The sequence below is a fragment of the Delphinapterus leucas genome, chromosome 1, assembly GCF_059928025.1.
Source record: "Delphinapterus leucas isolate spDelLeu-1000000601 "Yukka" chromosome 1, BTC_Dleu_Yukka2, whole genome shotgun sequence".
Taxonomy (NCBI): domain Eukaryota; kingdom Metazoa; phylum Chordata; class Mammalia; order Artiodactyla; family Monodontidae; genus Delphinapterus; species Delphinapterus leucas.
In genome coordinates, this window is record NC_143129.1 from 7,314,127 (window position 1) to 7,336,930 (window position 22,804).

The 22,804-nt window shown below is 58.5% G+C and overlaps 1 protein-coding gene across 8 annotated transcripts; it reads left to right on the plus strand.

The window, feature by feature from the left end:
* Window positions 1-6,145: 6,145 nt before the first annotated feature.
* On the plus strand, window positions 6,146-22,390 carry PHLDA3 (pleckstrin homology like domain family A member 3). Of its 8 annotated transcripts, none has more exons than XM_089904677.1 (3): window positions 6,146-6,701; window positions 15,467-15,556; window positions 16,270-18,908. In XM_089904677.1, the coding sequence occupies exon 1, from the start codon at window positions 6,270-6,272 to the stop codon at window positions 6,639-6,641; it is 372 nt and encodes a 123-aa protein (XP_089760803.1). In that variant the 5' UTR covers window positions 6,146-6,269; the 3' UTR covers window positions 6,642-6,701; window positions 15,467-15,556; window positions 16,270-18,908. The 8 variants fall into 8 exon arrangements, 5 of the variants coding, with proteins under 5 accessions (XP_089760803.1, XP_089760760.1, XP_089760720.1 ...); XM_089904634.1 differs by lacking the exons at window positions 15,467-15,556; window positions 16,270-18,908 and adding exons at window positions 11,274-12,480; window positions 13,157-15,460; XM_022561996.3 differs by lacking the exons at window positions 15,467-15,556; window positions 16,270-18,908 and adding exons at window positions 8,014-12,480; window positions 13,157-14,299 and having other exon boundaries at window positions 6,149-6,701.
* The last annotated feature ends 414 nt before the right edge of the window (window positions 22,391-22,804 follow it).

The window sequence follows — 22,804 nt, forward strand, 5'->3', positions numbered from 1 at the left end:
GGCATGTGGGATCTTCCCGGACCGGGGCTCAAACCCGTGTCCCCTGCATCGGCAGGTGGACTCTCAACCACTGCGCCACCAGGGAAGCCCCCCACCATGTGATTTTAATGAGGTCCTATGAATGGTTGCCCTTTAGGAGGAGAGGGAAGAGCCACCCACCAGTGCAGGGAATGTCAGAGCTGGAAGGGGACTTATGAATGCTGGGACAAGCCTGGCACATGACCAAGGAGAAGCCTGCTGGATACCATTCTAGGTGCAAAGGTGCGGAAGCGAAGACGCCAAGCTAAGTGACTCTTGTCTCTGAGGTTGCGGGACTGAAGGGGTGGAAAAAGATACTTTCTTGTCTTGAATTTTTTACAGCAAAAGTGCATTCAAGTATTACTTGCACTTCAAAGAAAGCCATGAACTGGAAAGCATTCTGTGTGCCCGAGTTTGCCCAGCTGGTGCCCGCGGGTTGACTGAGGCCCCTAGTTCCCTGGGCAGCAGTCAGGCTTCTTCTGATGGTCCTGCCCCTTGACCCAGTGTCCCCGAGGATGAGGGTCATTCCAGGGAAGCCCCTTTGCTCCTAGAGCAGGGGCATCCAGATGCTTGGATGACGTGGGAAAAGGGAAAATTCTGCAGGCCCCGACCTGAACCCACAGTCCGATCTCGGAGCAAATACCTTCAAGCCCAGACTCAGCCCTGTCAGAGAGGGGGCAGTGGGCGCTCTTGAGACGAAAGGGAGCCCTGGTGAATCAGGAAAGTTATTGGGCTGGAAAGTGATTAAAGGCTGAGCGTGGGAGGGGATTTCCACCAAGAGAGCCCAGCCCAGGAGCAAGCCTGGGCGGTGCCCTGTTGCCATCTGTTGCAATGGTGCCCGTAAAACCCAAATCGCTGGAGACTTGAAACCTTGATCCATTTTTTCTCTGTTGCCCTTTAGAAAAACAGAGATCCGAGGAAACCCCAAAGCCCTAGAACTAAGCGCGCTACACCAAAGGGGTGTGGGCAGGTCAGGAGAAGTCTCAGGGAGGGGAGGGCGGGGAGGAACTGTGGACTGAGGTTGCGTGTGTGTGCGCGTGTGTGTGTGTGCATGTGCGTGTGTGGTGTGTGTGTGTGTGTGTGTGTGGTGTGGGGGGAAGCAGACTGCGAGCAGACCCACTTTCCTGTCCCATCAAGGTGAGGGGAGCTACCAGACCTCAGGGACCTGGGACTGCAAAGCAGACAGGGGAGGAGAAGAGATGCTCCTCTCGTCTCACCAAAGGGGAGACAACCGATCCCCCCAGAAACCAGCCAGACTTTCTTACAAATCTAACATGGGCTGGGCAGCCTTCGTTTTATGGGACCAGGAAACTGAGGTCAGAGAGGGGACAGACTTGTCCCAGGTGTCATGGAGCTGGGGCCCTGTCTCCCGGCTCAGTGCTCCGTCCTCCACCCCGATGGTTTGGGCGCATCAAAATCACCTGGAGGCTGGTTACAACACAGGCCCCAAACCCAGAGTTTCTGACTTGGCAGGTCCAGGGTGGAGCCTGGAACCTGCATTTCTAAGAAGTTCCCAGGTGCCGCTGCTGACACACCTGAGAACCGCTGCTCTAGACCCTTGCTGTCCAAGCATGTTCCGTGGAAGCTTCTAGAAAAGCAGAATCTCAGGTCTCACCCCAAACCTACTGAATCAGAATCTGCATTCACAAGATTCCCCAGGTGAACTGTTTGTACCTTGCAGTCTGGAAGCACTGTCGGCACCGCATGGCCTCTTCCTTCCTGGGAGTCCAATCCAGGCAGCCTGGAGGAGCCGTCCAATCCCAGTTGTCAGGGGTCTAGGGGGAACCTGGGGATTCCCGTGTTTCCCAGGGCGGGGGATGGGCGAGCGAGCCACAGGGGTAGGAGGGGCTGCACACCCAGCCCAGGGGCTACTCTGCTGTGGTGCCCACGGCCAACTCCAGGAGGCCCTGCAGTGCCCACCTGGGGAATTGCCAGGCCAGCTTTCTAGCTAGCCCCAGGGATTTTATTTTATTTTAAAAATATACGTAATACACATGTACTTAATGTCATGTATCCACCATTACAATATCATACAGAATAGTCTCACTGCCTTAAAAATCCCGTGTGACCATCTGGTGGTTATTATTATCATTCTAAATAATATACCTGGACCTCTCCTTATTGGTTCATTCACTGTAGGTAGCGTTTATTGACTCCTGACAATGAAAGGATGGGGAACTCCGTCGTTATCCCTTTTCCTCCTCCCAGTTTTTTTCAGTTCCGTTTCCATTTCATCCACTCACTCAACATTTATGTGCTCAGGCCCCCCTGTGTGCCAGACAACAGTCTAGGTGCTGGATCTACAAGTAAAGGAAACAGATAAGACTCCCTGCTGGCATACAGCCTACATTCTGGCAGAGGAGACATACAGGAACTAAGGAAATATCAAGACTTGTAGATGGTGACACGTGGTATAGAGAAAAGTCAAGCAGGGAAGGGGATGCAGTATGTGTGCCTGTGACTGTGTGTGTGAGTGTGACTGTGGGGGGGGATTTAAACAGGGTGGTGGGGACGACCTCACTGAGAAGGTGATGTCTGACTACAGAGCTGTGTGAGGTAAGGAAACGAACCTAGAGATGCTGGGGGAGGAGCGGTCCAGGCAGGGAGGAGCCCGTGGCCTTGTGGGCAGGCTGGTGAGGAGACTGGCTGGAGGTGGGGGAGGCGTGGGGTACAGGTCAGGAAGAAAGGGGCAGGCCCCCCAGGGCTGCATCACTGAGGGGCCTCAGGCTCTGGAGGATTGCAAGCAAAGGGGTGATTCTCCCTTCCGTTTAAATTTGTACTGTGCTGATATACATTCTCTTTGTAAATATGATGATCTTCCGTGCTTGTTCTATGGACTGAGCCTCACAATGAATGAACACTAAAGCGAATTTATAATAAGATTAAGTACACATTGTAGAAAACAGCAGAGATTTTACTCCTTGAGCCTCTCTGGGCCCCGTCCTTCTGTCCATCCCATGCTGTTCCCATCTTCCTTTCTACCCCGTCCCAGGCAGCCACCTGGAGTGGACCGGGCGCCCTACTCCCCACTAGGGAGGCTCAGAGAGCACCTCCAGCCCACTGCTCCCTGGGGCCATTTTGCAGTCCAGCCCATTCCAGCTGGACGCAGACGGGCTGACGGTGCAGACCAACTTCCCTGGGGGGGAGGTGCAAGGGGCAGAGGGAAGAGCCAGCCCCGGTTCTGCCCAGCAGAGTCCCCTGTGGAGTCAACAAGTCCACTAGAATTGACTGAGTGTCTCTGGGACTCGGCACTGCCCCAGCCAAGCCCCAGAGGCTGAGTGAGAGCTCCATTCCCAGGGGCAGTGTACCCAGGGACTTGGTACCCAGGGGCGGTGTTCCCCGGGGGTGGGGTACAGATGCCCTGGCACTAGTCCCCTGCACCCCGCCCCTCTAGATCCTTCTGAGGCTCAAGTAATCCAGCTGGAGTCTGAGCCTCTCCCAGATGGGGCCACCAGGCAGACACCATTCTGGGCGAAAGGTTTAGAATGAGCCATCTCCCCTCGTCCCCGGGGGGTGGGGTGGGGGGCAGGACTCCCAGGTTCCAAGGACCTACACAGGACGCCGGGGGGATGTGAGGCTGGGAACCGGACATTTAACTGGTAACGACCTTTCCAGCAATAGAGTACGCCCTGCTGAATTTCCTCCCATGGCCTCCCCGTTACCCAGTGCTTCTGTCTTTTCCCGGCCCATTCTCCTGTGTCCAAAAGCCTGGCACCCCTCCAGCCAGGAAGCTGACGGGAACAGTGTGGGTGGCTGGTTCACGTTTAAAAGGAATGTTGTGTACCCACATGCTTACAGAGAGGTGCTGTGGTGTCAGCCAAAGATCCTGGGTCCTCTCAGCCACCACGCAATCTCATCCCAGCTTTGCCATTTACAAAGCTGTGTGACCTCATCTAGGTTGCTCGGCCTCTCTGATCTCATCTGCCACGAGACTCAAAAACACGTGAGAGCTCTCTGTAAACTTTCCAAGCCCATACGTTTGTGAATTCACCTGGGTCTGGAGAGAGCACCAACGTGTCCCAGGCCCGGAGGAGGAGGAAACGACAGCGATAAAACAGTTAGGAACAGAGTTGGTCTGGAGCCCTGTTTCCTCAGTAGGATTCTGGATCATGCAGGACTGTGCTGGGTTGGTGCACTCAGGAGATGCCTATGGAGGGATGGAGTGGGGGGCGTGGGTGTTGGAGGCTGGAGGGAGGGCCACAGGAGGGCATGGTTTGTGGGCAGGCTGAGACCTTGGGGGTCCCTAAGGCAGGGCTGCGGGCTCCTCGAGCCCCCTCCACTGCCGCCCTCTGGAGCTGTCTATCTTGGTTGCCTCTCTTCTCTCATGGTCTGACCACTCCCTCCAGTGGAGGGGCCTTCTGGGAGTTAGGGGGTTAGCTGGCCCACGTGCACATGCACGCATGTGTACGCGTGTGTCTCCTGCAGCACAAGGGCTGCAGAGCTGTGGGTGGGAAGATGAGAGCTCCTGACTTGGGTGCTGCCGGGGAGGGCGCCCTCCCCCTCCACACTGGACCCTCTCTGTGCCCGTTAGGCTCCACATCACTGGGCAGGAGGGTGGAAACACAGGGTGCGAGTACAAAGAGGTCTTATTACTGTCATTATTACAAATCATTATTCCCATAATAAGCTATTATTAACATGTATATGAATAGGTCCCTAAGAAATGGGAAGTCCTGGAGGAGCTGACCAAGATGGGGCGGCATTAGGACCCAGGGAGCTGTCTCCCAGTGCCGGGCCGGGGTCCTCATCGTCATCTAAAGTCAGTAAAACTGGGGGAAGGGGTGGAATAATTATTTTTTTCAATTATTTATTTATTTATCTGGCTGTGCCTCACGGCTTGCGGAATCTTAGTTCCCGGACTGGAGCCCTCAGCAGTGAAAGCTCGGAGTCCTAACCACTGGACCACCAGGGAATTCCCTGGAATAACATTTCTTGAGACTCTGAGAGTTACCAGGCTCTGTCCTGGGCTTTTCACAAATGTAATCTAACTTATTCACTAGAGCTCGTGAGATAAGAATCAATTAATCCTCTCATTTGACAGACGAGGAAACTGAAGGATGATGAAGTTGCCCGAGGTGGGCGGGACACAGCCACCAAGGCGGAGGAGTTGAGGTTGGAACCCAACTCTACAGAGCTGGTATCTTTACACCACACTCTCCAGGCAGAAAAGGGAGGGGAGCCTTCTTCCGTCCCCTCCCTCCGTCTTCAGCTCAGCATCCGGGGAAAAGTCCCTTCTTGGGGGGTGCGGTGCAGGATGGAGGGAGGTTGATTGAATCTGCGGAGGGGAAGCAACAGGTCGCGCTTGGCCTGGGGCTGACTCCACCAGGCACGGTCTAGGTGGGCTGAACTGCAGGCCCCTCCAGTGTGTGCCCAGGACACAGGCAGTGCCATTGCCAGGTGGTCCGTGGGGGGCGGGCCCCTCCTCCTCCACTGCGGGGAGGGGAGGCCGAGGGACCTCAAGGTCCTGCTCTCCTCCGCCGCACTGGATGGGGGCAGGCTCAGGACAGTGGGTCGTCCAAGCAGAGACAGCTGTGGGCAGCCTGTCTGGGGCCCAAACCGAAAAACCTGCAGATGGGGGAGGAACCCAACTTCGGCTTGATCCCCCCTTTCCCCCGCCCCAACCCCAGGATCGGCCTCATTTTTCTGATTGCGCAACGCCAAGGGGGAGCTGGTCAAGCTAGGAGAGGGGGCAGAGGCTGGGGGGCAGAGGCTGGGGGCCAGGACTGCCGCGGCCTGGGAAGCTCCAGCAGCTGTCTGGCAACCCCCATCCCGTGCGAGTCCCAACCGGTGCCAGTGCGCGACCACGGAACAACCCCCCCTCCCCCACAAGCAGCGACCCCCTCACGTCTGGAAGACGCCCCTCCTCCTCCCCCTCACTATCCCCCCCGAGTCCAAGGCCTGGAGGAGATGTGGTCCCCAGAAACGGCAGACAGGAGGCCTGAAGGCGCCCCGCCCCCGGGAGCGCAGGGGAGAGGAGCGAAGGGGAGGGGAGGAGAGGGGAGGGCCGGCCGGGCAGGAATGCTCGGCGCAGGAGGCGGGAGGCGGGCGCGGGACATGTGAGGGCACATCCCGCGAGCTGCCGCCCGACGCGCAGACGGCCCGGGGAGCGAGAGGGCGAACGGGCGAGAGCGGGCGAGAGGGCGCGGAGCAGCGGCGGGGGCCGAAGCCCGGCGCGGGAGGCACCGGGCGCGCCGGCCGGGCCGCAGGGAGAACCGGCGGGGCGCGCCGCGGCCCCGGCCCCGCGCGCGCCCATGACGGCGGCCGTGCTCCGGGAGGGCGTGTTGGAGAAGCGCAGCGGCGGGCTGCTGCAGCAGTGGAAGCGCAAGCGCTGCGTGCTCACCGAGCGCGGGCTGCAGCTCTTCGAGGCCAAGGGCGCGGGCGGCCGGCCCAAGGAGCTCAGCTTCGCCCGCATCAAAGCCGTGGAGTGCGTGGAGAGCACCGGGCGCCACATCTACTTCACGCTGGTGACCGAGGGCGGCGGCGAGATCGACTTCCGCTGCCCGCCCGAGGACCCCGGCTGGAACGCGCAGATCACCCTGGGCCTGGTCAAGTTCAAGAACCAGCAGGCCATCCAGACCGTGCGCGCCCGGCAGAGCCTCGGGACCGGGACCCTCGTGTCCTAGACCGCAGGCTAACGTCTTCGCTTCCCGCGGCCATGGACGCGGTGTCGTGGGTCGTGCCAGGTGAGTTCTTGGGGTCTGAGCCTTTCTTTCCCCTTGCCCTCCCGTCTCCTCTCTCCTCTTTCCCCTACGGAGGAAATGCCCGCCCGGCCACCCCCACACCGCCCCCCCTCCCCCCAGCATGCCCTCTCAAAGCTGGCCGTCGTAGGGCCAATGGGGAGGGAAAGCCCAGGAGTCGACCCTGGGTGCCTGGGCCTGGGGCCAAGAGCCGGCCTTCCCCCTGGGGCGCCGGGCAGGGGTCCTGAATGTGCCCGCAGTGCCTGAGAGGAGGGTGGGCAGGATGCGCACCGCCCCCCCCAGGTTGGTTCTGCCCTGACTCAGGTGGAAGAGGCTAGCAGAACAGACCTTCAGGCGGCTGGGCCTCCACCCCCACCAAGGCAGGGCTCCTGGGCTGTGGCTTTCAGGGAGCTGGGGAGGGCGGAGGGGGGATGAGCTTGCCCCCCCACCCCTTTCTGCTGCGATGACGCTCGTCCTGGAGCTTGACGGTGGGATTGAGGCAGGAAGACGGCCTCCCTCAGTGGCAGGGTTCTCAGGGTTGGGGCCAGAACCCAGGAGTCGTAGCTCCCAAGGTGGGACCTTGGTGGGAGCTGGGCCGGGCCTGGGAGCTCCACTACCTGTTCTCAGTGGTGGGTTTTGGGTCCTGGGGCTGAGCTGTTGGGAAACCAGGAGATTTGTGGGGTGTGCAGGCCAGGCCACTGATGCCAAAGAGGGTGGGCCTGTCCACCTGCCCCAGAGTGCCCGCCATGCTGGCTGGGCCGAGAAGGGAAGCTGGAGGAGGGGGTGGGGGCGGGTTTGTGGTCAGCAAGGCTCAGGGGAGGGACCAGGAATAGAACCTAGAAACTGTGGCTCCTGGCCCTGTGCCGTCTTCCCCAGATGCCGCCCCCTCCCGGGGGAACCGGGCGCAGGTTGAGGAAGGATCTAGGTGTCGTTTCTCCCCTGGAAACCTGTATGCCCCTCACCCCACTCCCACCACCCTCGTGACTCTCCCTGTCCTGCAGCTTCTCACCTCGCCAGGTCGGGTCCATTGAGCCTGGTGGTCGGCCCTCCTGTTAAGTGCCTCTCGTGGGGCAGTGCGGGGTCACTGAGAGGCCAGGCAGGAGGCAGACCTTCTGTCCTTACGGCTGATCCTCTTTGATCCCCCAGGCCTCAGAGGCCGGGAGGAACAGCTTCCTGCAGTGATGACAGGGTGTTGGACAAATGCTCTTCTCTCCCGAAAACGTTGGGAGCAGGTTGGGAAGCTCTGGTACAAACAGCTCCTGTGGATACTCGCCGCCCCCGTGTGTGCCCTGCCCTGACTGCTGTTCTTTCTTGCCAGCTTCCATGCCCCCTTTGGCTCGCGGGGTGTGACTGTGCTCCGTTTGGTGAGGCAGAGGCCGTGGACGCGTGGAGGAGGCGTTGGAGCGTATTAGGGGCGGCCGGGGCCGGGTAGCAGGTCAGAGGCCCCGAGGGGCTGAGGATGAACATGGAGCCCCCGGGTACTCAGACTCCCGCTCAGGACCTTCCGGCCACCGGCCTGGCCTCCGAGATCGTGGTGGAGAGCTGCCATCCAAGCCCCCTCCCGCCACGGCCCTGCGTCTCTGCTGCAGACTGCTAACCGGCCCCCCGGCTTGGTGCCGTGCCCGGAGAAAGGCAGTCCCCCGGGGGCGCCGAGCCAGCGCCCCAGGACTCGGGAGGCCGGGCTGGCGCTCAGAAGAGGAACCACCTGGGCTCGCCTCCGGATTTACTTTGGCGGGGGTAGCTGATGGGTCTGAGGCCCACACCTGGGGGTCATCTGCTGCTTGGGTCCTTCTGGGACCCCCACCCATCCAGGCCTCTCTTTGCACAGTTCTTTCCCCCTCCTTCCCCTCTTCCCCCACTGCGGTACTAGGCCTGGAGGTGGTGGGGGGGTGGGGGGGTCAGCCATTACCATTTCACACCCGTCCACAAATGCAAATGCCCTGCAAAGGGCAGTGACCACACTGTTCGCTTGCTGAGTGGAATTCTTTGCCCGCCGCTAAGACCTGGTGCTTGGAGCATCTGTCCTCACCCCACTTTCCCAGTCCACACCCCATCCTGCAGTCTCCAGCCTGGGGAGGGAGAGACCCTGCAACCCAGGGAACATGGACTCGTAGGTCCTAGGGGAGGGGCCATGAGGCCTGCACGGGCCCACTCGGTCTCGAGAGACGCCCCTCTGCCTGCTCTCCTGGGGGGGCGGCTCTGCATTCTGGGTAGGGCCTGTCTCTGTCATTTACACACTTGGGCCTTGTACATTAACACCGTTAAGTCTTCTCTACGGGATGGTTGAAAAGGAATAATTTCAGTAGTGGGGAAACCGAGGTACAGAGACACAGCTGTCCTGAGTGACACAGAAACTGCCGATCGGGTAACCCACGTCCGGCCTCCCCTGTTGCCAAGCGGTGGCTGCTTGGCAGGGGCAGGGAGGCTGAATGTCCCCTGCAACAAGGCGGGGTCCCTCAGTGCTTCCAACCTGTTCGTTCCGCATCAGATTCCTCCTCCTGTCCGATCACGATCTCTGTCCTTTGTCCCCGTCCCTCAGAGTCCTCTGAAGCTTCTTGCTTATCTGATATGTGAACTACATCTTACAATCAAATGAGAACTTACAAGTTACCAAGGAATTTTTACAGATATCTCATTTATGATCTCCTTAGGCTGCATACCCAGCCCATGATGGCAAATAAGCATCACCGTCCGTGCCAGCTAGGGTGCTGTGATCAATTGGTGATGTCTGCCATGAGCTTTGGGAGAAAGGTGGGGAGGTTGGCAGCTCTTGTATATATGTGTGGGGAGAGCATGGTGTCTGCCACTGTTTCCTTGATTCAAGCTACATGAGAGGCTTAGCTTCTCCATCCTGCTCTAAAACGGCAGCCTCTAAACTAGAATCCTAAATAAATAAATAAATAAAAATAAAATAGAATCCTTGCTCTTTCCATCGAGCCCAAAGGTGACTTTGGTGATGGTGATGGTGAGGATTCAGGGAGGCGTCCAGACACTCAGACACGGGGGCGTGTTTGTGCGCAGGTGGAATCGGGGTGCAGGACACACTCATCCAGCAGACATGCCAATGCCTCTTGCAGCCAGGTGCTGCGCTGGGCGCTGGGGCGCAGAGATGAAGAAACACCTGATCTGAGCCAGAGCCCAGGGCGAGGAAGTGCCGGCTGTGCCGGCAGAGGGGTGTTAGCAGCACAGGCGGTGTCCTTCTGCGCGGCACTGTCCTGCCCTCAGCGGAGCCTGCAGGGGTGGCTCCGGAGCTTGGCAGCTCAGGACAGCAGGGGGCACAGCCAGTGTGGGATGTCTGTGGGGGCACACACAGTGCAGGGGGAGAGCGGGCTCCCAACTCCCGGCCCTCCCTGCTTTTTGGGAACAGCCAGCCCGTTGGTTCCAAGTGTGCTTTGGTTCCTATCCAAACCCAGCTTCAGCTGCTCCCCTTGCTAGGAGGTCCCAGCCCCTGTGAAGGGGGAGCTGCTGTAGGACCCCCAGCACCGACCCTCGAACAGACTCTCAGCAGACACTAGTGCCGGTGGCGGGTGTTGGGATGGGGATAATCGCTCGAGCCCTGTAGCTGCTTGGAGGCGCCAAGATCTCACAGCACGGGGATCGGGGCTTGTGTAGTGAGTTTCGTTTTTTAAAAGATACGTAGCCTCTCTGGGGTGTCTCTCTGCTTCCTGGGATCAGGGGTGTCCTCGCCACTCTGGCAGCTGAGTTTGGGACAAGGACCACGGGCCCTCACCCCAGGAGTGCTCGGCCGGACCACAGAGCAAGGTCAAGGTCTCCTGGGGGCACAGAGGCCCCAACAGTGCCAGCGGACATGCACAAGATGGAAAAACTTCACTCAGTTGGGGCCCCGCCGTGAGGCCAGGGCGGGGCAGTCGCCACCATCTTTCCATTTGCCTCGGCAGCCACGGCTCACCCCTGCCCGATCTCTGAGTCATCAATGGGAAAATGAGACGGGGCAAGTCCCAGCCTGGCGGCAGCTGGGAATCCACTGAGGCCGGGTGGGGAGGCGGGGGAGAAGGGCCCGGCTGGCTCTAGTCAGGTGAGCTGGGCTGGGAGCTGAGGCTTTGGCAAGAGCCAGCCTGTTGCAGGGAATGGGGACGAGTGCAAAGAGCTGCCGGAAGCAGAGGGTCTACCGCAGGAGGGAGCGGGCATCGCGCCCGTGACCCTGGAGTCTGGCCTTTCCCGGAAGCTGGGGTGTAGAGGCACCTTGGCGGCCAGGTGCAGGGACCCCGGCAAGACTCTGTGATTCGCTGTGCGCAGAGCTGCCAGGAGGCTGTACTGGGAGCCCGGGCTGACCTCCTCCCAGCCACCTGAGTGTCCCGCCCAGGACGCAGTTCATCCTTCCGATTAAAACCTCCCGAGGTTTCCCCGATGCACAGGAAGGAAGTCCCAGCTCCCAGGAAGTGTGCCCTCCGAGGTCAGGGCTCTTTCCAGTGTCCGTCCCCACAGTCCCCAGCCAGCGCCCCTGCATGGGAAGCGCCAGGTCCCAGGGCTAGCTGGGGGAATTTGCTCACCCCACAACCCCGCCATGGGGAGCCTCCCTGCTCAGTCCAGGCCAAGGAACTGCTCTCTGCTCCTCAGCCACGGCTCTCCCGTCACCACGCTGCCTGGCGACAGTCGGTCACTCCCGTCACTATGTTCCTGCTGCCTCTGAGTTCCTGGGACAAGGCAGGAGATTCATCATCACGATGGCAAACGGTAACCGAGCTTGCTCCGTGGGCACAGGGGAGTCGTGGAACGTCCAGCCGCTGAGGTTGTGGATTAGGTTTTACATTCAGAAACTGAGGCCCAGAGAGGTTATGTGACTTGTTAGGAGTCACACAGCGGCTAACTGGCGGAGGAGCCAGGATTCAACTGGGCAGTGGGCCTCTAGATGTGTTCTCTGAATCCACACCAGACGAGTACTTCTCCCAGGATGAGCGGGAGAGTGACAGAGTGAGTTTGCCCGCGATTTCCTGGGAGAAGGGAGCTCACAGGCGGGCACTGAGAGTACGCACTGAAGCCTGGGGGCCGCGTGAGGGCCAGAAGGGACCCTCCACAGACTCAGGTGGAGGAGGCTGCAGGGGTGGAGGGGTGACTGCAGCCAGGCCTTGAAACAGGAGGAGACACAGGGAGGTGTCCCCGGGTTGGGAGGATCTGTGGGTGCCCACAGGGTCAAGGCTTGGGCAGGATCCCCTGCAAAAACGGAGGGACCCCGGGTCGGGGGAGGGGCATGAGAATGCTGGGGACAGTGCCGGTCCTGTGTTGGCCCAAATGCTGTTTGTCTCATCACCTGGGTACAGGGACCCCATCCTGCAGGGACAAGGGCTCTGGGCTCAGCAGACGTGACCCCGTGTGGCAGCACCCTGGTCCCAGAGCCCCACAGGAAGGGCTCACCCCCTGCTGGGGCGACCAACCATCCCAGCTTGCCTGGGACTCTCCTGGTTTTAGCACTGAAAGCTCCGTGTCCCCAGAAGCCCCTCACTCCTGGGCACTCTGGGACTGTTGGTCACCCCCCTCCCAGCCCTGCCCAGGGTCAGGAAGCCCGGCTTCTCCCACCCTCCCCATCTCAGCAGTCAGCTCCGCCCACAGCCCTCTGCCCTGAGAAGGGACCACGTAGAGTCCCAGGCTACTGTGCGTTGGCCCATGGGCTCCTCTGGCCCCTACGCTGGCGCCAGCAGACTTTCCTGCCGTCCTCAGAGGATGGTCAGGTCCCGGCTGCAGGGAGGAAGGAGAACCAAGTGTCCTCCGGGCTCTCCAATCAGCTCCACACCTGCTGCACCAGTGCCGAGCCTGCGCCACCTGCCAGGTACTGGAGCCAGAGCAGGCGGACTGAACAGGGAGGAGGGCTGTGCGGTGGGGGCAGAGCTCTGGGAGTGGGACGGGATGCAGGGAATGTTTCCGGTGGGCCTTCCAAGGGGGTTAGGGGTCTGACTCTCAGGGGGCGGGGAACGCAGAGGGGAAGACCTGGCCTGGGCAGAGTTGACAGGGCTGGAAAAGGTGAGGTGGCACAGAGCCTGGGAGCACAACAGGTGAGCACAGAGGAGGTGGCTGACTTGGAGCCCCCCGCCGTGATCTCTGCTTTTCTCTCCAGGCAGGGGGGAGCCCATCTCAAAGCCGCTGTTCTTACACACACACCCCTTTATTTTATTACATTGGAGAAAAATGTGAAAGGACAGAAAATTATAAAGAGGGAAGCAAATATCATCTCTGTGTTCCCATCTTTGAGATAATCTTTGCTAGCATTTTGGTATATTTCCTTCTACATTTACTCCTATGCAAATATATACGTAATATATAATTATATATGATTTGTAATATGTAATTATTTTCACACATGGGCCATTATGTGTATTATATCTTGATTTTTTTATGTATTAATATATTGTGTTATGAGGCCATGACATTAAATTTTTTTTTCTTTTTTTTTTTTTTGCGTTACACGGGCCTTTCACTTTTGTGGCCTCTCCCGTTGCGGAGCACAGACTCCGGACGCGCAGGCTCAGCGGCCATGGCTCACGGGCCCAGCCACTCTGCGGCATGTGGAATCTTCCTGGACCGGGGCACGAACCCGTGTCCCCTGCATCGGCAGGTGGACTCTCAACCACTGCGCCACCAGGGAAGCCTGACATTAAATATTTTAATGCCTGTATATTATTCTATTATGTTTATATTATTTATTTGACATTCAATCCCTCATTCGTTGGATCCCCATGTTTTTTTGATTTTTTCTTTGTTATATATAAGGCTGCAACGAACGTTTGCCTATTTAAATCTCTGTGTCTGGGGCTTCCCTGGTGGCGCAGTGGTTAAGAATCCGCCTGCCAGTGCAGGGGACATTTGAGCCCTGGTCCGGGAAGATCCCACGTGCCATGGAGCACATAAGCCCATGCGCCACAATTACTGAGCCTGCGCTCTAGAGCCCGCGAGCCACAACTCCTGAAGCCCGTGCACCTAGAGCCCGTGCTCCGCATTAAGAGAAGCCACCGCAGTGAGAAGCCTGTGCACTGCAACGAAGAGTGGCCCCTGCTCGCTGCAACTAGAGAAAAGCCCGCGCGTAGCAACGAAGACCCAACACAGCCAAAAATAATAAGTAAATAAAAATAAAATAAATTTATATATAAAAAAAGAAATATTTAAATCTCTGTCTCTGGATTTTTTAAAAAAATAATTCTTTTTTTAATTTAAGTTTTATTTTTTTAAAAATCAAAGTATAGTTGATGTGCAATATTATATGTTACAGATGTACAACATAGGATTCACAATATCTATTTAAAGTTATTATAAAATATTGGCTATATTCCCCGTGTTGTACACTGTGTCCGTGCAGCTTATTTATTTTATACATAGTAGTTTGTACCTCTTACTCCTCTCCCCCTATTTTGCCCTTACCTTCCCTCTCCCCCATGGTAACCACTAGTTTGTTCTCTGTATCTGTGAGTCTGCTTCTTCTGTGTTATATTCGCTAGTTTGTTGTATTTTTTAGAGTCCTCATATAAGTGCCATCATGCAGATTCTTTAGGAGACTTCTCAGAGCGGCATGGCTGGGCCCGCTGGAGAGCAGGGTGGGTGCCGGTGAGCTGCTTCAGAAGGGCTGGTGGTCGCAGAGGAGGGAGACCTGGGGGGAGGGAGATGGGTGTGGGGAGCCGTGGGGGGACTGGGAGGGGTCGGGGAGATGGTGGTGAGACAGCAGCCATTTAGGAAATGCCCGTGTGGGCAGTGACTCAGGTCACCCACGAGCAGGTGTGCAGGTGGCCGCTGACCACCAAAGCGCTAATCATAGCCGCGAGGCCGTGTCTTTTTGGCCACGCTACTTGGCTCCCATTAAAACGGAGACGATATGGTCTACTTCCTGGATCACTGTGAGACGTGGTGGAGAGAGTGCCTGTAAAGGACACAGCACACAGATGGTGCACACGGCCGTCTGTGAGCACAGCCGCGTAGAAATCCTCCCCGCGACCTTGCCCACCTGATCCCCATTTGGGGGGAAGCCACGTGTAACTAACATACTCAGGACCAACATCGAGCCCTCGGGGTGCAGCCTAAATTACACACAGGCTCTGCCAGACTTACCTCCCGTCCAGACGAAGAAGTGCCACCAGGAAGAGTGGAAGCAGGGGCCCAGGGTGGGGGGACCCAGGCCCTTCCCACTGCCCCGGGGCCCCCTTGGTTAGAAGGAGGCTGGAGAGAGACAGCAGGTCAGTATCTGTCAAGATTCCTTGTCATTAGACTGAGCTGCGCCGCCACGATCTCCACCGGCACCGCTAACCGGGCTGCGCTCCAGTGGCCCAGAGCCCTGCACACACACGCACACACGCATGCACACGCACATGCACGCCTGTCCCCCTGCCCGGGAAGGGAGGGCAGGTTACCCACCACGCCTGAGTTCCCAGAGCCTGTCGCCCACCAAGCCCAGAGGAGAGGGCAGAATGGGACCCAGGCCAGCCCTGGGAGCCTTGGCTGACGCCCTGTGGCGAGGGAGGTGGGCCTCCGCGCTAATGAAGACGGATAAAAGGACAAACGGAGCTCAGAAAGCGGTTCGAACACCAGCAATTAGTTATACTCGACTGGGGTGGTCGGGGCAGCCGTTTGGAGCTTTCAACTATTTGTGCAAAGGGAGACGTCAGACCCCATGCTTTCCCCACTTCCAAACCACGAGTGACAACACGCATTCCCCCCTCCCGTGGGTCCAGCCGCAATGGTCTGTTTCTCCAGCAAGTCCCCTCCCAGCAAGGTCTCTGGAAGACCCCTCCCCCGTCCTCTAATCTTTGTCATCACCCTGTGTTTCTACCCAGGCCTCTGAGTCTCCAGGAACCCTCAGATGTGATCTTGCTGTGTTATCACAACAGCCTGTGATATTGGACTATTTCCTGATAGATGACGTGGTGAATCTTGGGCTGGGGGAGAAGCTCTTGGGGTGCAGGTAACACAGGGCTGCTGTGCGGGCCTCAGGGCTTGGGGCCCAGGCGCCTGGTGGAGATTTAGTGAGTGGAGTCTGCTGAGTGGTGTCTTACACACACACACACACACACACACACACACACACACACACACTGCGAGCTCCCATGAGTTCACTTAGCCTCAGAGGCCGGGGTCCTGGCTGCAAGGGCGACCTCATTGTTCCACTTCCTGTGTCTCCCTCAGACTGGTGCTTGCCTGTGCTTTTCTTTGCCAGATTCCATCTTTATCAAATACGCCCTGCAGAAGGGGGTCCACATGGGCAGTTGGCCTCGGCCACACTCTTACTGCCTGGGGTCGGTTTTCACAGATGGAGACAGAGCAGGTTTTCACAGATGGAGACAGAGCAATAATCCTCTCTTTCTCCAGGAACACTGCAAATAAATAAGGTCAGGACACACAAGTGGGCACATAGTAAAACGTCAACTCCTGGGCCGCACTCGGGCGGGCGTGGGTTCCCTGAGCTCTGCTCTCTGCCTGGAAGCCCTTCTGCTCTGGTTTCTCAGTCGACCACCATGTTCTTCCTGAGCCCCGCGCTCCCGCTGACCTCGCTGGTCCCCGCTGTTCCTCTGAGACCCAGTTTGGGAGTCCCGGTGGCAGGCAGACCCTAAGCAGCCCCCATTGTCTCCGCCCCCTGCAGGGCTTGTGTGGACCCCGCCCCTCGAGAGCGACTGGCCTGGTGAGTGGACGGGTTGTCACGTCTGCAATTAGGGCCACGTAAGACCCTGGCGCCCATCTCACTCATCGCGGTGCTCTCCCTGCCTCCTTTCGACGAAGGAAACGTCCGTGTTGGATGGGCCCACGCGGCAGGACTGAGAGTGGCCTTTGACCAACGGCCCGCAGGGAGGACCTGGGTCCCACCAGCGACCATGTGAGTTTGGAAGCAGGTCCCTCCTGGTCAGACCTTGAGACGACACCCCCTCCTGGCCGACAACTTGATTGCTGTCTGTGAGACCCCAGAGCAGAAGGCCCGGGGGCACGCCCGGATCCCTGGCCCTTAGAGGCTGTGAGGTGATGCACTGTGTTGTCTACACCACGAGCCTGTGACGATCTGTCGCTCGGCAACGGGTAACAAAGCAGATGCTATCGTCAGGACCCTCTTCTCGCCCGGCTCTTCACACACTCACTGCTGTAGCCTCGGCCTGCTTGTCTGCCTCCACCCTCCCGCCCCGGGGCGGGGACCACGTTCTTGGTGCCTTTCTTCTCTGGGCTGGCCCTGTGCTTGGCTCACAGGGAGAGTTCAGTGTTTGCCTAGTGCCTGAGAATCTAGAATCTCCTGAGCGGATGCTCAGGGCTCGGTCCAGTGGTCCTGGGGGCCGCGTGAGGAGGCTGGGGCCTGGGGGTGAGGAGGGGCAGGTCTGTTGTCTCCCACGTGGGCAGCGCACCTTCCCTCGCCCGCCTGTTTAGCCCAGGACACCCTGGAATGTTTCCAGGCCGGAACGATGTCCTTGGCCATTTAAAAGCATTATCCGTATGGCGGAGAAGGCAAACTCCTTGAAAAAGATGTTCTCCAGCACAGCAGAGAAGACGAGCTACTTTGCTGGGAGCCAGACCAGGCACCGGACTCCTCGTGCCACCAGGCAAGGAGGACGCAACCAACAGCCTCCTGTGGCTGGCGTGACAAGCGACCACACATGTGGTGGCTTGAAACAACAGAAGTCCCTTCTTTCACAGCTCTGGAGACCAGACATCTGAAATCAGCATGGGGCTGGTGCCGGGCTGGAGTCAGGGTGTCAGCAGGGCTGTACTTCGGACAAGCCTACGGACAAGAATCAGCCCCTGCCTCTTCCAGCTTCTGGGGTTCCAAGGGTCCTTTGGCTTGTGGCCCCATCACTGCAGCCTCTGCCTCTGTGGTCACATTGCCCCCTCCTCCTCTGTCTGTGTACCTCTGTGTACCTCTTCTTACAGACACATGACAACTTTTACAGCCCACCCGGATAATCCAGGGTCATCTCCGCATCTCAAGATCCCTAACGCGGTCATATTTGCAAGGTCTTTGCCATGTAAGGTAATATTCACAGGTTCCAGGGCTTAGAATGTGGACATTTTGGGGGGCTATCATTAAGCCTGCCTGGAGGGTGTGCCCAGGAGGGAAGAAACTGAGGCACAGAGCATATTCTCATATTCTTAGCATCGTACTCTCACCCAGCAAGTGAGGCCCGGAGTCTGAACTCCCAGACCGACTTCCCTGCTGCCAACGGCTGTCCTCACATGAAGGGAGGTTGGGACAGACAGGGCCAGCCCTGCCTTCCTGTCCTGGCATCTCCCTGCTGGCTGCCCCCCACCTCCCCTGGCACCTGCGGGGGAGGCCTGGCCGCAGAGCCGGGCTCTTCTTTTCCTTTCCCCGAGAGCAGCATCTCTCCCCAGGGCAGGTGAGGTAGCCCGGCAGAGGCGGAGGCTGTTAAGTACCCGCCCCAGACCGCCCACGCCCACGGGAACACCTGGGTCCCAGGCACATCCTGTGGACGTAACCCTCCCCAGGCCTGCTGATGGCTCCCTGGGGCTGGGCCTCTGCTCACGCATGCGATGCTGGCAGACGGCCCCAGTGCTGTTTCCTGAGGGACTTAAAGCTGCCCACCCTGCCAGAAGCCAGGAAGGGTGCGGGCGCGGCTGGCGGGGACCCTGGCAGGAAGGGTGTGCCCGGGGCACATGCGCCTCCTCTTCGGTCACCACCAGCACCCAGAAGGCCTTTGTTCAGGACTGAACTCTGTCGGGCCCTGGGAGGAACTGTGAACCGGCTGGAAGGACCCATCCTGGACCCAGAGTGGGGCTGCTGAGATCTGTTGGCTCAGTCCTCCCTCACCAGTGTGTGTCTAGGGAGCTGGATGTGCATCTCTGGCAGACAGTAAATCCTGTAGAGATGACCCAGGTGATGCTGAAGATCTCCAGCTGTCCCAAATCATTTTCCCTCCCCACCTCTCTGTCGCTGGATCCACTGGGAAAGTTATAATGGTCTGAAGGGTATGAAAATGCTTCGTGAAGTTGGGACAACTACCCACCACGGGGATCATTATTATTAGTCTCCGAGGAGCTGGACCAGGACAGCCTCATCTCCAGGTGTCTGGGGAGGCTGCCTGCTAGCACGTGGACCATCGTGACGGTTTCTCCGCTGTGTGGCTGGTGATCAGGTGTCATGGGGCTTTCATAACTACCATCGTGTTTGATCTTCCCACCGCCTGGAGCAGAGATGAGCCCTTCTCACTTTGCAGATAAAGAAACACACTCCGGAAACTTTGGGTCATTTGCTCAAAATCACGTAGCACTTGCCTGATGTTGGGTCGGAACTGGGGTCTGTGGGCCGAGAACGGGCTGGGGCAGAGCAGCAAGGGGACGCCGGGGGTGCCAGGGAGCAGGGCCGCCAGGAGGAACAGTGACAAACACTGAAAGCCGGGCCAGAGTAAAGGATGGGGGTTTACGTCCCTGCCTGGGTGACTTAGGTGGGTGGCTGGGCTATAATTACATCTTACTGAAGGCTAATGAGGGCTGGGACTCTGCTGGGTGCCCAGTAAGAACTGTAAATAATTCAATTAATAAAGCAGCAAAGGAACACGGGTGGAACAGAGGCTGTGAAGACAGGGTGGGAGCTGAGGTTTTCGGAAGGGAAGGGGCCGGGGGCGGAGCCACCACGAGGAACAGAAGTGCTGGCTGGGCCCCGTGCTGGGGTGGCCCCGGCGCTCCAGGGGCAGGCGTGCGGTGTGAGCAGGCCATGGCCGCTCGGCCTGGCCCCATGGCCCTGATCTGCCCTTCCCGGAGTCACACGAGAAAGACAATAGTCCCAGAGAGACTCCTTCTGGGGACAGGACAGGCGGTGCCAGGCTGCCTGGCAGGACAAGGAACCCTTGTGCTCCCTCAGCCCAGATCCTTCTCCCTCCTCCCTGGCCTTGGGCGGTGGTCGGAAGTTCAGATCCTGGGCTGGAGGAGGTTGGGAGCTCACGCCAGGGACTGGTGCTGGGCCGGGTCCCCTGGAGGTCTGGGCAGCGAGCCGGAGGGGCAGGGGCTGGGTCCTGGTGCGGCTCGAGGGGGCCTGCCTTGACCAGAGAGCGGCCTGATACTGAGCTGTGCAGCCCTTCCTCCTTGGCCCTCACAATGGCCCTGGGCACAAAGGGGAGGGAGGCTTAGGCCCACCTTACAGATGAGAAAACAGAGTTCAGAGAGGTGGAAGGCTCTACCCGAGGCCACCCTGGGGTTCACGCCAGCGCTGCTGTGGGGACAGGACCTGGGTGCCTGTCTGAGTGTATCCAGAGGCGCAGGCCATCTGAAGGGTGGGGAGGAAGCCCTCCTCCCATCCATGGCTCCACCTTCCCTCTGCTTCCCCTGCCGCCTCCACCTGGCCAGGCTCGGCCTCTGGGGCCCAGGCTGAGCCTGCAACACCCCGGAGAGGGGGCCAGGGTCCCAGCCAGACAGCTCTCATTTACTCAGCTTTTCCTTGAAATTCCACACACTCTGGGCGTTTGGCGGGAGCCTGGAATGCTCTTCATCTGAACAATCTGTCTTTCAGGGCGCCTGCATCAATCACCCCATTGTTCCTCCCGTTTCCTGGACCGCTCAGGCTGGGGGGCACCCGGCGCTGGCGAGGGGGGCGCCCCCTGGCGTCCCCATCTGCAGGCACTCATTGCAGGGCCGGAGCTGAGCTGGTGACAGCGGCCTGAGGGCATCTTCCGACCTCTGGGAGGGGAGAACCCACGACGCAGGCGGTCAGGCACTTCATGAAGAAGGGGTGCAGCTGTGAGAAAGGACACTCCCCGGGTCCAGGGCCAGGGTTCAGCCTGAACTGCCCCCAACATCTGTGCGGCCTTAGGTGACTCAGCATCCTCTCTGGGCCTCGGGGGCCCTAGCCATAAATGAGAAGCTATCCTGGGGCTGGCGCACACGGTGCTGCAGTCATGGGCGGGGCCCGGAGACAGTGCACATGGGGCTGCAGTGGTGGGCGGGGCCTGGGGCTGGTGCACACGGTGCTGCAGTCGTGGCTGGTCTGAATCCCGGCTCTGCCACTTGTTGGTCAGGTGTAGCCGTTTGCCTGGATGAGCCTCAGTTTCTTGCTCTGTAAAATGAGCTTAATAACAGCCACTGCTCATTATTTGTGGAAGCCGTATTTGCAGATCAGCCCACTTGCTAAACTTTATTTGTAACCCCTGATCACTGCTCACGGGGCCTTTATGGTCACTCACGTGCAGGGGGGTGAAAAGTGTCACCTGCGGCACATGTTCCCAGCTGGCGTTAAGCAAGACGACGTCTGCCTTCAGGTTTCTGTCTCATACTGTAAAGAAGTATCTGGTGCCGCGTTTTTTGCATATTTGGGATTTTGTCGGTGATTCCAGTGTTTAAAATGGTCCCCAAGCTGATGCTGCAGGGCTCTCTGGTGTCCTGAGCTCAAGGAAGCTGGGACGTGATTTTTGGAGAAAACACGTTAGATGGGCTTCGTTCAGGTGTAAGATCTAGGGCTGTTGGCCACGAGTTCAATGTTAATGAGTCTTCGGTACATATTAGATAAAGTGTCTTTAAACAGAAATATACATAAAACAAGGTCATGTGTTGACAGGTTGGTGAAAACGCTGTGACCAGAGGCCCCCAGGAGCCCAGCCCTGTGTGTCCCAGGCACCGTGGCTCAGGGTTTGTCAGGTGAGAGTTCGGTGATGCTGGAACAAAACCTCGAACAACAGGGATCAATGGCACTGGTCGCGCAGGTCCCTGAAGCCCTGAGGCTTGGCTGCGTCCAGTTGGCCAGTAGCTCGGCAGTTATTACTGCTCCATGACGCTGGAGTCCACAGGTCCTTCTCCTGACCTCTGAGCCTCCTGTGGGGTCAGCTGCCTAGACGTGGTACCACCCGCCCCCCACTGCCAAGGGCACACGTGGGACCTCACCACCGGCTTCGCTCAGGCCTGGAGCTTCCAGGCAGTGCTTACTCCATCTGGTTTCAGCACGAGGCCCTCAGAAACCTCGATGCCCACAAAGGCTCTCCTTGGACGTTATCTAATTTCATTCTCGCGACAACCTGTGATGGTAGCCTTTTTAAAAAAAATTATTTATTTTTATTTTTGGCTGCGTTGGGTCTTCATTGCTGTGCGTGGGCTTTCTCTAGTTGCGGCGAGCGGGGGCTACTCTTCGTTGCGGTGCACGGGCTTCTCTTTGCGGTGGCTTCTCTTGTTGTGGAGCACAGGCTCTAGGCACGCGGGCTCAGTGGTTGTGGCACATGGGTTCAGTAGTTGTGGCTCGCAGGCTCTAGAGCACAGGCTCAGTAGCTGTGGCACACGGGCTTAGTTGCTCCGCGGCATGTGGGATCTTCCTGGACCAGGGCTCGAACCCATGTCCCCTGGATCGGCAGGTGGATTCTTAACCACTGCGCCACCAGGGAAGCCCCCGTGATGGCAGCTTTGCAGTCCCACTTTACAGACGAGCCTGAAGTTCAGGGAGCCTAAGTGGCCCGTCCAGGGTCACCTGGTCGGTGGGTCAGTTCTGCAGAGTCAGGAAGTTCCCTCCTCCAGGCTCCCCTGTTAAGACTTCAATGTTCTGTGCATGGTCAGGGCCACACCTGCTCACTGACACTTTAGTGACAATGAAGGCATTGAGGTCCCCAGGAAACAGGCAGAGAGCCACGCGATAAACGTCTGAGCACCCCTCCCTATGCCTCTGCCTCCGCCCCGGGCAGGGGGCTTACAGCTCACCCAGGTCACCCCACGACTCTGCCTACCCTTTGCCTGCAGTCCTGGTGGGCTGAGTCTCCAGCCCCACGGTCACCGCGGTTACCTTCCTACACGTGATGTATAACCCCCCTCCCCCCTCCCCCCTCCCCCCTCCCCCCTCCCCCCTCCCCCCTCCCCCCTCCCCCCCATCCCTCCCTCCCACGCCTTCTCAGTGAGTTTAGTTTTTTTTTTTTTTTTTTTTTTTTGGGTTTTTTTGCAGTACGCGGGCCTCTTACCGCCGTGGCCTCTCCCGTTGCGGAGCACAGGCTCCGGACGCGCAGGCTCAGCGGCCATGGCTCACGGGCCCAGCCGCTCCGCGGCACGCGGGACCCTCCCGGACCGGGACATGAACCCGCGTTCCCTGCATCGGCAGGCAGACTCTCAACCACTGCGCCACCAGGGAAGCCCCGTGAGTTTAGTTTTTATCTGGTTAAATTAAAAGTCTTTACATAATTTGACCATGTAAATACTTTTCACAGCAGAGCCGGAATAGT